We start from the raw sequence: 13853 nt of genomic DNA, 5'->3' as shown, positions 1-13853 counted from the left end.
ACACGGGATATTTTATTTCGGTATGGCAGGTATAGGACTCATGTTTGATATTATCCTCTTGTAATATAACATGAAACAAACCTGGAGACGGAAGTTACAGTTGATTTACCCCTATTAGCAACATATTTTACCATAAAATTAAAATATGAAAGTTACGTTATAAATATCATCATGCAGTGCAACCGCTTATGCTTATACAACACATTATATAATAAATCAAAAGAAATATCGCACATGGATACACCAGTACACTTTATGGCTTGTCCTTTGTGATGTGGATGGCTTTAGTCAGAGGCGGATTTAGGGGGGGGGCGGGCCCCCCTTTCTTGGGAAAAAATTTGGTTGCTTATATAGGGAATCACTGAAGCGGGCCCCCTCTTAGGTCAGTCACTGGGCCCCCACTTACGAAAATTTCTGGATCCGCCACTGTTAGTTGTAAAACGTATTGTTTATGTCATCAGGTTTTGTCCATACATTAACAACCTATAAAAAATAAATAACGTCCAAGTGTGAGCTATTTAATATATGAGTGAAGGAAATATAATTTGTTTACAAATCCGGGTAATTTCGTTATTAACTCGGGTTTAATGTTTATAAAATTAATCTAAAATATCTATATACAGCCGAAAACGTGTAATATACCTTTTAAAAGCGACGAGGCATAGTGATTTAAATATCTTATTGACAAATCCACGTTGCAGGTTTTCTTATTTATTTTTGACATTTAATTTTCTTCAAATGACTTGTAGACAGAAAAGTGACTTAATAATCATTTCCAGAAATGTGTTGTTATCATATGGCTCAGAAAAGTAAGTAAGCTTCAAATTTAAAGTAGGTCATATTGTGTTTTAACTTTAAAAATTAATAGTAAATACACTTTTGACATACATAAGAAAGTTAATATAGTAAGCACAATACAACTGCCACGTACTATACCTCAGTATGGAAGTCATGTGAGCTCCTTTACAAACGATTGTATGTATTGTCAACAGTGAGGATAGAACCCCCAAATAGACAGTACCAAACAGCAGATATTAACCTACACATGCATTGGCATTAAAAGATTATCGTTAGGCATTCGACACGTGACAAAGACCTAAATCGTGTATCAAGCTCCCGCTGAAATCGGGTGCTGCAATCTCCAACCAATAGTCCCTCTCATATGAAGTTCGCTGCTGTTGGTTACAAGAAATATACTAGAAATGAAATAATTATCACAGTTCACATGTAATCCGATTTTTAGTTTTGGCAAGCTAGTAATACCTGCAGATGAACTGATTGGCCCCGTCCGATTGGACCACCCGACAACCTAGGCCTCGCAAATGTTATCTGAAAGTAACTCTTCTTATAAATATCAGTTTCTGTTAACAACACAAATATTGGGGACAGGGATGATCATATTGGATGAAGCAGCTATTTTGTGGCATGAAAATTAAAGAACCGTTGGTCTACTTCAGACATCAGATTTCTTTATGTTTCCAACCTCTACTTTAATGATAATGAGATAGACTTTCATGTAAGTTAGCACATGCCACTTGCATCAATGATTGTATCAAATAAAATGAATAAAAAATATATTATGAAAATGTCAAGATATGCATATGTTTGCCTGAATAGTTTTACATTTACATTTGAGCTACGTATTTACATGGATATGTTAACTGGATAGAAAATTCAGCAGTAGAAAAATTGTAATATTAAACGTTCGTCATTTTTGTAAGCAGAATAAGTTGTCTCCCTTTTTGGTCATATATAGCGCTCAACGTTTTCAAGTAACTATACACCCCTGACTTTTTAGCTTGATGGATTTCGATGATAAAGCTTCGGGTGCACTAATAGTTTGTGAATTTATTTTAAATTTTTAATAGAGTATCTTGAAAAGTTGAAAAGACTTCAAAGCAAAGTATACACACCTCAATTGCCTATTATAACTTGATTGTCGTAGCTAGGCCATTTAAGACTATTTAACGTATACGCAATAACCTTGGGCAGAGATTTGAGGGCCCAAAGTGGGTTCAGGTCATAAAACCTGATGGTAGTGAATTCGGGCCCGCGAAAGACTTGAATGGAATGGAAGCTAACGAATTATCAAGAATTAGATACCACTCCTGTCTTTCAAAACTCACAAATAGAAACATATTTCAGAATCAAAATGGTTTATTTTTATGTCTCCGCAACTGAAAATTGGGGGTGCATAATGTTATACCCCTGACCGTCCGTCCGTCCGTCATTCCGTTCGTCCGTCCCATTTAGGTAAAAAAAACACCCAGATGAGTTGTATTCCTAGATTAAATATTAGCATAATTCATTGAATATCAAAACCGATTGTATTCTGTTATCTTTAATGGCTAGTAAAGTTATTCAAACATCAAGTATTAGTAGATCTACCTTACATGTAATTGAAATTTTCTGTCTGTTTTTCCAAAATTATTTCCACTTGTCTAGTCTTCATACTTCAATAACCGTCTAGACAATAAACAGTTGTCTTTTAATGGGGATAAATCTAACTTGTCAGCCTTTTGACAGCATGACATTTAAACCATCTCTAAACAGAATGCGATTTGCATGCTGCTACAAAAACAATGTTTAGTATTTAAAGAAAAACAACATATGCAGTAAGGTATATATTAAATATCATTATACAATAACAAAAAAGTTTTTCATACTGCTTTGAATTAATCTATTAATCTCATAAAAGTGAGAGGTTTAGCGCTATAAAACCAGATGTTCTTCATTTGAAAATGCCTGTACCAAGTCAGGAGACAGTTGTTGTATATTTCCCAGTGTTTGATGTGCTTTATCATTTGATTTTACCATTTGATTAGGGACTTTTCGTTTTAAATTGTCCTCGGAGTTCAGTATTTTTGTGATTTTACTTTTTATCAATGAAATGCAAACTTATATTCACAAGAGATTGAAGGCGTTTATATACTATGAGCATCATATACCATATTGAGTGCTTCTTTAAGATTACTGTTAGTAACTGTTAGTTATGTCAAGATAACACGGAGAGTTACATTTCATCATATGTGACGTCGACCTACTTGAAGAATGATCAAAACACAACATAAACAATTTTATATATTGAAATATAATAGAAACATATTTCAGTGGTTTTACGTCACATTGTTAATAAATAGAGGAATTTCTACGTCACTATAGAGAGTTTCAACATGTGTCGCCTGCCACTGTGATCACATGATCATGTTCTATTGATTTCAGCATATCTCAAACAGTCAGCAGACAGTTTATTTACATGTTCAGGTGAAAAAGACATTTAAATTATACGTGGACAACTTACGGATTATATATTTTGTTTTATTTGCATTTGAAACAATTTTGAAGATCGTTAAGTAAGTTCTGTAAATTAAGAAGGTGGTGGTTTATTTTCCATGGTGATGGTGACCCTTTATGCACTAAATTATAGCATGTATATCGTAATATAGATAATATTTCCTATTGATGCATTATCTTCCTTTGAGAGTACTTCCCTTTAGAATGATAATAAAAAAAACTGACCCTAGTTCTATATTTCAATGTATTAAAGCAATGCTACTTAAATGTACTTCCAATCAGCTTTAGTACAGTCTACTAGACCTGTATAGTTCAATGACATTTTGATAGGAGCATTTTTGCATCTAGAGGGATACATGGGTTGTTTCAAGGATTTATCAAATTTCAGTTTTAGTTGGCATTTCTTTATTCTACTGCTGTAGAGTGTTCATTTTTTTTGCATTAGTTCATCGTTTTATCTTCGGAAGACACTGTCACAGTTAGATGCTTTAAGGGAAAAACTGGCAAATTTTAAGAATTTGATTTCGCAATTGTGTTTCCATTCTAAGTCTGAACAAAAAAAATATCCTTTGAAGTTTGGGGTTAGTAATTGAATATGGTGTTATGGAAAGTTATGAAAAGCTATCAACTTTGTTATTTATCATTAGTGTGTTGATATAAGATTCTGAAGGTGCATTGCTCAAAACTTTATGTCCTAATGTGCATGTTCAATATTTATGTGCGTCTCTTTTCTTACACCTAACATGGCTCGTTATTATCCCCTTAATATTCTGTTTCTTGCTGTATAGTATTTGCTTTGATTTAGACATTTTAAGATATCAATATTTCTGTCGAATAAACATACTGTTGTAAAATAAAGATATTATGTGACACAGTTGTGATAGATATATTTGATATTTTGGGGAATATTGAATTTTAGAAAATCTGTCGACGAGAGCACATACAGTAACTGGTCATTTCACCATATATATAGTGTACAGGCCAGTTTAAGGTCACATGAGGTGGGAGGTTAAGAAACATCTTGTCGAATGCTAAAGGTCTGTGTGTACAAAAACATCAATATTATAAGGATATGCCCCAGACAGTGGACAAATAATTGCTTTCTTTGTGCATCGTGATTGAAAGTTTTGACGTTTATAGTTGTATCCACTTCTTTCTTTGTTATTGTTGAATGCAATTACAAGTGCAATATGTTCCACGAGGAAATAATTATCCCGTGAAAGAGTCGTTGAACTTGGAGTTATACGATGATATATTGTTATCTGTAGGAGGAGGGCTTTGTCCTTATGTGATATGTTTACGGTTAATCCTTAATGAAATGGCGATGCAACATAAATCGAAACAGATTGATTTTCTAAAGATAAATGCCTCCTGTCAATCAATAAAACCAGTCGGAGGTACGATGATGAATCACAATATTTTTTATTATGATTTGCCGTTACTCATAAAATATTAAATCTGAAACGAGTTAGGATTGTAACCTTCAAGAGTATCTTACATAAAGCTTTTTAAGGCTTTCTTTATCAAAATTTAACAATTTAACAATAAACAAACTGCAAATGCATAATCAAGTAATTATCAATTAAACAAGAGACCAATATTAATCATACCTTTAAATTTCTATCATTTATGATGCATGTAAGCAGATTGTATTCTGCTGTATGTTCACCGTGGTATGTTTGTATTCGATGTTCTGTGTTGTTACTTCATTTGCCAAATTTGTATGCCAAGTTGTATGTTGCTTTTCCGAGTTTGTGTTGCGTTGTTGAAAAACACGTTCTCTCTGGGATTGTTAGCATAGATTACATTAAAAGAATAATCAGTATCAATGAATACGCCATAAATAATGCCACATGAGTAGGGGTTAAATATAAATATGGATTGCAGACACTTAATTATGGCGTTTACCTCAATTATTGCCAGAAAGGTGATTTGTTTTTGCCCTAGGCTTTTCCCGCGCTTTGTGATAGTGCTGTTATATTGACACAAGTTAAAAAACGTATTTGTTCTTTAAATATTTTACAAAATAATGAATGTAATCAGCAACGTATTTATCCGTACATAAAGCCGATCTCTTCATTCGTTTTACAGTAAATCAAATAGCAAATGTGTATACCATTTTCAAATAGCCATATTTCAGTTCGTTTAGGTTAGGAATGTCATTTGATTTTTGTTTGTTCTTATGTTTGTGCTGTAACGCTGCTTTTCCATGTTATGTGAGGGTTGAGCACTGACAAATATGTTAAACCCTGCAACATTATTAATGTGTTTTTCTCAGGTCTGGATCATGTAATCCATTGGTTGTTGTCAGTGTCTTCTATAGTATTTGCGTTAATTTTTGTATGATACATCATACAGTTTGTGTTATTAATTTTAGTTGTTTTACATTTTGCATGCGCTAAACTGTTTAGTAAGCTACTAAGCTTACTTAACAGTGTGAGTTTATTCTTTGTTGAATGCAGATAACTTGTAAATGAACATAACATTATTAATTCCGTGCGTCCGAACCGCTTTTCTGGATTTACGAGAAGAGATATCTTTATGACCTCGACACGTGAAGAGATATATGACCCAACTGGAGAAGATAGATACATTTGTCATTTTGGTCTCTTGTAGACAGTTGTCTCATTGGCAATCATACCACATCTTCTTTTTTATATTTGCATGAGGAAATTGGAACCTTAGTTGTTTTTAACAAATGTTTGATTTTAGCCAAATTCATCAAAAGTGAAATGACTGACATTGTGTTGTGAAAGAGAGTATTCAGAAAAGACTGTGAAACTGTATATTCGCGTAGTGGTATATAACCATATGTTGATTCTATAAAACGTTTAAAAAACTTCTGGATAATTTTAAATCTCGATTTCTTTCTGAAATTAGTTCTATCAAAACTATTGATTTTTCAATCCTGTATACCACCATTCCCAATGTGAAATTGAAAAATTGTCAATTACAAATAACCCACAATGGTTTTCAACATAAAAATGGTAGCATACGCTATAAATGTATTACTTTTGGATACCGTACGGCAGATTTTGTTCATAGTGAAGTAATACACGGTGTTATTGAAGTATAGATTCTGGATACTGACTTTGTTTATCTTCTTAATTACATGTTATATTATTCTTTTATGTGTCTTTATGAATATTACTTGTTCTGGACCGAGAACACTGTTATTTCGTAGTGCATTTCTTATAGACAATAAATTGAAATTAAAAAAATCGCACCTGCTCTTTCTCAAAAAGATTTTTACAGTGTAGTGTACTACTATAGAGACAAATAAAATCAATATTATAAAAACTTCTACCAGCTCTAACTCAAAATATTGACAATTCTGTGTTATGGGGTGTAACATTCAGTTTGACAGCTTCAGACAAGATAACATTTGATCTTTTTGAACTGGACCGAATCACTACTTAACATAAAGATTCAGCACCCAAATTTTTTTAACATGTAATAACATCCACCTTCCTAGTATTTCATGCATTAAATATCAAGAAATGAATTGAAAGGTGTATCAAATAAAACATGCAAGTTATACACTGTTCACACTAGGGACTATATTCGGTAAATGTGTCCTTGGACCTACTGTTTAGTCTGTTTTTGGCGATATCCATCTAACGTGACTCTGTACTTATACATCCTGTCATTGTGTCATTATTTTATGATAATTTTTGTATTCTTTTCTTTCTTTTTTGCTAACGTGCTTTGTTTATATGTCTTTTTGTGTTGTTTTGATACATATGACGTGGTTCTGTACTTGTTTGTCTATATGAGTTTTGTAATTTCTTTGATACACCTGACGTTGCTCTGTACTTATACATCCCGACATCGTGTTATTGTGCTATGGTAATTTTTGTATTCTTGTCTTTAATTTATGCTAATGTGCTTTGTCTATATGCTTATTTGCTCTTTTGTTTCATATTTGTTTGTTTTTATAGTTATTAAGTTTAAAACACCATGTTAACCTCTGTACCCCTATTTTTGTCATTATTATCTATTATATCTGTTCGTGTTATTCACACATCGTTGTCAATATAATGGATTTTGATGCGACTGTCAAACAAGCGAGAGGTTTAGCTAGCTATAAAACTAGGTTGAATACATCATTCCAGTTACAAGTCAGGAATACGAGTTGATATCCATTCGTTTGATGTGTTTGGTCGTTTGATTTTGCCATTTGATTATTGAATGTCCGTTATAAATTTTCTCGGAATTAAGTATTTTTTGTGATTTTACTTATTACATCATCTTCTTTTGGAATTTGGTGGAAAGTTGTCTCGAAGACAGTCATGCCACATCTTCGTATTTCCTAAAATCGACGTAATTCCTACATATTGTTTACCGCTTAATGACTTGTTGAATACCACCATTCCCATCCTCAAATTTCAGCACATTTTATAAGATGAATTTAAGATAAACAATCGATTTTGTAATGAAAGCAAATGGATAACGTTTATTTTCTTTTAAAACCACTTCATTTTCAACTGCTATTTCCTTAAGGTTCCACTAAAGTCAAAATATAGGACACTTCATAAACATCTAAACTTTGCCTGTATTTTTCAACCTATAATGAATAAAGTCATAAACTATGAAAACATATGTTCATTTAAACATACTTTACATATACACACAGTGTAAATTTTAAATAAACTTGAAATTGTTATGTTGTGGCCAAACCGGTTCTTGGGGTGAACACTAAATTTTCAAAAAAATCTGCAGGCCTGCAAGACGACTTAATTTGCTTAAAATTGGTATGGACGAATACTATTACATGTAATGCAGGGCAAGCCATTGTTGATTTTTTATTAAATGTATTGATTTTCGAGTTTTAGTTAATTTTATGTATCTAAGTGAACGAATATGGAAGGTACAATACAGAAATTGGACAAATATGCCATTAAAACATATGTTTGTGACAAATCAGCATTAGCTTGCCCTGCATTACATGTTACAGTATTCATCCATACTAATTTTAAGCAAATTAAGTCGTCTTGCAGGCCTGCAGATTTTTTTGAAAATTTAGTGTTCACCCCAAGAACCGGTTTGGCCACAACATAACAATTTCAAGTTTATTTAAAATTTACACTGTGTGTATATGTAAAGTATGTTTAAATGAACATATGTTTTCATAGTTTATGACTTTATTCATTATAGGTTGAAAAATACAGGCAAAGTTTAGATGTTTATGAAGTGTCCTATATTTTGACTTTAGTGGAACCTTAAGGCTTTATGTATAAAAAATAAAAGATATGGTATGATTGCAAATGAGACAACTCTCCACAAGAGCCCCAGATGACTCAGAAATTAACAACTATAGGTCACCGTGCCTTTAACAATGAACAAAGCCCATACCGCATAGTCAGCTATAAAAGGCCCCAAAATGACAATGTAAAAAAAATCAAACGAGAAAACTAACGGCCTTATTTATGTGGGAATTTCAAATTTGACAGTATACAGATGATGGCATTTTTATTTGTTTCCCTCCGATCTCAATTGTACCGGAAGATAGAGACATATACATTTAACCACTAATAAACTGCTCCTTTAAATGCTTGTTTGATGAATGAGATAGTTGGTATAGAGTGGAGTGGTATTGGACAGATGGTTCACTATATCAACCTCCAACAAGAATCAATAGATAGCAATCGGCTGAGTCATATATACAAACCTGGATTTTTTTTATTGCAAACAATATGAATCTTTTTTTTATTTTTTATCAAGATATTACATTGAACAAAAATGGTATCCGTTACTCCAACAAATTAAGTTCTATCACATCTGGTCATTGTTGGTAGATCGATTTATTCGTACTAGTATGTCTCGAACCAGACCTAAAAGTCGAACGTTATTTTTTAAAATACATTTGACACGGCCAACTGTTACTATAGGTATCCGATAATTAAATATTAACTAATGAAAAATCATAAGAATTACAGATTTCAACATGATATCAATTGAAAATTACCTCCACACATAAAATTTACATTTTCATGTGACACTGATGGAAAGGGAGATAAATCGGAAAAATGATAGTTCAGAATTGGGAAACATGTGTGTACCTCTTCTTTTCGACTTGTCCCTTTATTCATATGGCAGATTTTATATAAGGTTTGTAAGTAACAATGAGTTAATACTATCATTATCCTCTAACTTAACGTTCCATCACATAGTTGATGTCTAGCTCTTACGAAATAAGTAAATATATGTTGAACTCCTCGATCCTTTTGAAAATAAAATAAAAAAATATATATATCCCTAGAACCTCATTACTTAACTTACACATAGAAATTGACATAAGATATCGATTGAGAACAAAAAATTACGGATAAAAGAGAAGATTTTAGCATCCAAATGGCAAAATTTTATATTCTATGCAGTAAAATTAAAGCAGCGCCTGCATACGGTTACAGAGTTAATAATCGAAAATTTCAATTTGAGCATAACTATAAATAGTTAGTATGGTATTTTTCAAATGATATTTTTTTTAGTTTTAAACAAAAACAAAATTGTATTTAACATTATACAATCTTCATATATTACACAAGAATAATGCCTGAATCCTTTTTAACTTAAATACAAGAATGTTTTGATTACAATTAGTGTTATACTACTTTAAAGTATAATTACTCTGTGTCAAACGTCAAGGGCAAGCCGAACAAATTACTGTTTTTTTCAATTACTGTTTTTATATTGGCTTAAAGGATTAAATACTTGTAATTTTGCTGTTCACGGCAATTCTTTTTTCCTTTTTTGTGCGTGGAGCCAAAAAGAACCAATTTGCAGGAAGGTTAGTTAAAGACATTTGATACTAGGATAAATTGATGAATGTTCATTTTATGTCAGTTAACAGTTATATAATCATATTTTCTAAATGGACCGTCAGTTATAGAACCCGTATTTTTGATAATACAACATTTATTTACATGATATTTTAAAACAAATGTTTTCGTAATACGTAATGTACCGGCTGTCGGTACGACAGATGCAATGGGTCTGCTGTACACTGTTGCAAATTCCATTGTACTGCATGCAAGGACAATCGGTAACAAATCTGCTGTACACGACAGCCTGAAATAAACAGTTGTTTATAAGATCATATATAAGATCCTAGCATACATCTGTACAGGGTGTGGAATCGTGCTTGCACAGACATTGTTAGAATGATTTTAAAACTTCAGCAAAAGTTGATTTTGGACTAAGATTTTTGTTATGTTTTATAGATTTTGTTTGAATGTTTGCCCCCATTTATTAATACAAGATGACTTTCTTACAACTGGTTCAGGGCTTTGCTGATCAATGAAGAAACAGCTCCTCCAATGTAGCAAATTTGAATATGTTTCAATCAATTACTCATTAGATTCATTCAACTTCGTTGATGTATTTTTCGTATGTTCTATTGTGTTGGTAATTTTAGAAAAGAAACTTTGAATTTGAAATTAACCGATGTTTCCTGCAATTATATTTTAATGATAGAAACAAAAACGGGGGTTACATGACTTACTGCTACAGATTTGTTAGCTCCGTCAGTGTGCCATACGAATGTCACAAGTGTAAGAACTCTTGGCCTTCTTTTTTCTATTTGCTGACGAAATAAAATAAAATAATTAAAATAAGATTCAGACAAAATTTATAGTATGGATGCATGTCTATTGTTAGAGAATATGTTACTCTCTGTATGTCTTTTTATTGTTTATGTCTTTGAGATGCTGTCCGAATCTTGTTATATTTATTCTGTAATTAAACACAAAAATGAGCCAATGCAAGTATTTTGAATTAAGTCCAAATGATAAGTTCAATGCATTTGATTGTTTGGTGTAGGCCAAGGCTTCATGTTGAAGACCGTAATTTGACCTATGATGGTTTATTTTTACAAATTGTGACTTGGATGGAGAGTTGTCTCATTGGCACTCATGCACATCACGCCTGTTTATATCTAATAATTAAGTCAGTCTTATAAAACATCATCAACTTTCAGAAATAAACCATTTTTTGATATGAAGATGATGGACAAACGTCAATGAGACAGAGACCCATCGATACACATATGTAACTAACAATGATATGGAACTGTAGTGTCATCATTTTTCTCGTGCTGCTTTTCTGTTTTTCAATCAATTTTAAAACTTATGATTTCTAAATTGTGATTTTCTCGTATGTGATGTCATACGAATATGGTAACCGTCAGAGGTGTCAGGTAGGGCCACGAATATAGACATAGCCTGCTTCTTTGACATTGCGTATTCCATCCTGTATTTAAAGGACTTTTTGTTTGTATAATAACTAGGAATGTCTACGATGCATCAGAGTAAGATTTAAATTGTTGAATTTTAGGGTAATATGAAACTGCCGTGATCACTGACCAGAGTACAGACATACGAACAAAAGTACAAAAACACGAACAATGTATGAGGATTTAAATGACCACGCCGAACAATTATTTAGTATTATTGACTTGGATGGGTCCGGTTTTATTGACGAATCCGAATTAGCACAGATTTGTGGCGATTTACCACTGGACGAACTTAAAGAAATCTTTCAGGAACTTGACAAGGACGGTGACGGGAAAATTAGCCATGATGAATTTAAAGTTGGATTTAAAGATGTTTATAAAAATGTAAAAAGACGCCGCCATTCCAGTAAGGCCTCGGCAGATGACGTTCCTGATCTGGATGCTCTAGATGATTTTGTTGGTTCACTAGACGAGGGTCTGAAGGCATTAACATGGTGAGTATTTTGCTGATCTTCTAATACTTGCTTGGTGTGAGGTATTCTACCAAAACTATTTGTATTTCTAAATGTTAAACTTTACTAATAAAGTTTTTTTTTGTTGAAAAAATTGAAAAAATGGGAGAATAGTTCTTCCAAACAACTTGTAACTTTAACAACACCTTCTTTGTATACAGAGCATTGCAATACCTTATTATGTGAAGCCTGTTTTTGGAATAAAACAACACAACATATCCTACAAATGAATTGTAATAAGAAAGCGCAAACAATTGCATCCTCTAAACAGGCATGTACACTGTAAATAAATTTACAGCAGAACGCATTGCATGTGTAGGTAAAGGTAAAATGTTTGGTTAGCTTGCTTGTAATATAACCGTGAAATCTTTATTAAGTTTCGGAATAGTCTAGTCCTACAGCCAAATAGATCAGTTATCTGTCGGACCAGTTTACTCTTAAAAGAGGGTCGTTTACCTAATATCATCTAGTTCATCTAGCAAGGTAGCTAATCAAAGATATTACCTTCACCTACAGACTCAATGCATTCTACTGTAAACCGAAAATTGTTTATGACAAAAAATTTACCTACACACTCAATGCATTCTGTTGTAAACCGAATATTGTTTATGACCAGAAATTTACCTACACACTCAATGCTTTCTGCTGTAATATTGTTTATGACCAGAAAACTTCGATTTGTTTGTTTCAATTCATTTGTTATTTTTTTCTTTGATGTATAAAGTTCGTAGTCCTATCTAAGATCTGTTGTGGTGTTATAGAGAGACCTTGGATGAATTCAATCACAAACTGCGTGTCATATAAAGTTCACGAAAATAACTTTCAATTGAACATTTATATCATTTATTATTTTCTCCAATCTGGACAGGAATTAATATTTTGCATGAGTTTTTATTTGGTGAAAAACAGTATTGATCAGTGTGAATTGTATTAGTCATCATTATGGATATTTTGTTATTACCAAGCACCTGTTACAGTATCTAATACACAAGACATATTCAGCCCAGATATGGTCTATATTAATATAGCCGTGTTATGTAGGTGTTGGAATAAAAGCATTAAAATTATATAAAACCCGATAATTATTGAATTTATATGCAAATGTATTTTTTTTTGCGACAGGTTATCCAAATGAGTCAATCATGTCACCTTGACATGTTTAATGTATTTTATCAACATGTAACTTATTTTATTCATATGTATGTATGCAATAGTAAGCGCAGTTAACCTTTAATTTATTGATTCTTACTTTAAATCATGGTTTAGGTATTGAATGAGCGATGTCAGATTATTGCACCACTTTGCATACACATTAGTCCCATGTTTGACTAAAACTAAATATAGAATCAAAATATTTAAAAAAATAGTTCGCCTTTATCGCTGGCATATTATTGTTTATATTAGGTTTCTGTTGATCTTCATTTGGACCCTGCACGTTTGGCAAGGAAAAGTTTTGAATGTTACATTTACCAATACCCATTCAAAACTTTTCCTTGCCAAACATGCAGTGTCTTGAATGTTATATCTACCAATACCCTTCGTCCTGAATATGGATGAAATATTTGCCACTGAAGTTAAGCAATCAACAATCAATCTACCAATACCCGATACCTATATTACCAGATCTTGTTGTCCGGTCTTTAAAGCCGTCCTTTTCAGTTTTAACAATATATCTTACCGACTTTAATAGTACAAGATGAGTGTTCACTTGGTTAGGTTGATAGGATTGATGTAAAACCTCCCACTACATAACCTAACCCTTTGTTACAGCGATTACAGGCCACATGTTACAGACCTCCTTATAGGCTAATATC

General features: G+C 32.4%; 1 protein-coding gene across 7 annotated transcripts in view; it reads left to right on the top strand.

Moving 5' to 3' along the window:
* The first annotated feature begins 698 nt into the window (after positions 1-698).
* Positions 699-13853, top strand: part of LOC134685400 (ras and EF-hand domain-containing protein homolog) — a 43250-nt gene continuing 30095 nt past the window's right edge. For 3 of the 7 annotated variants that reach the window (XM_063545139.1, XM_063545137.1, XM_063545134.1), the window contains exons 1-2: positions 3219-3353; positions 11629-12021. In XM_063545139.1, coding sequence (XP_063401209.1) covers positions 11699-12021 — 323 coding nt within the window. In that variant the 5' untranslated portion in view covers positions 3219-3353; positions 11629-11698. Of the gene's footprint in view, positions 810-3218; positions 3354-9997; positions 10085-11628; positions 12022-13853 lie in introns of those variants that run through there. The other 4 variants (XM_063545142.1, XM_063545138.1, XM_063545136.1 and 1 more) reach the window with 3 other exon arrangements.

The sequence above is a fragment of the Mytilus trossulus genome, chromosome 9 (assembly GCF_036588685.1).
Source record: "Mytilus trossulus isolate FHL-02 chromosome 9, PNRI_Mtr1.1.1.hap1, whole genome shotgun sequence".
Lineage (NCBI taxonomy): Eukaryota > Metazoa > Mollusca > Bivalvia > Mytilida > Mytilidae > Mytilus > Mytilus trossulus.
Note: the sequence above shows the minus strand (reverse complement) of the source record. Positions and strands in the feature narration are given on the sequence as shown.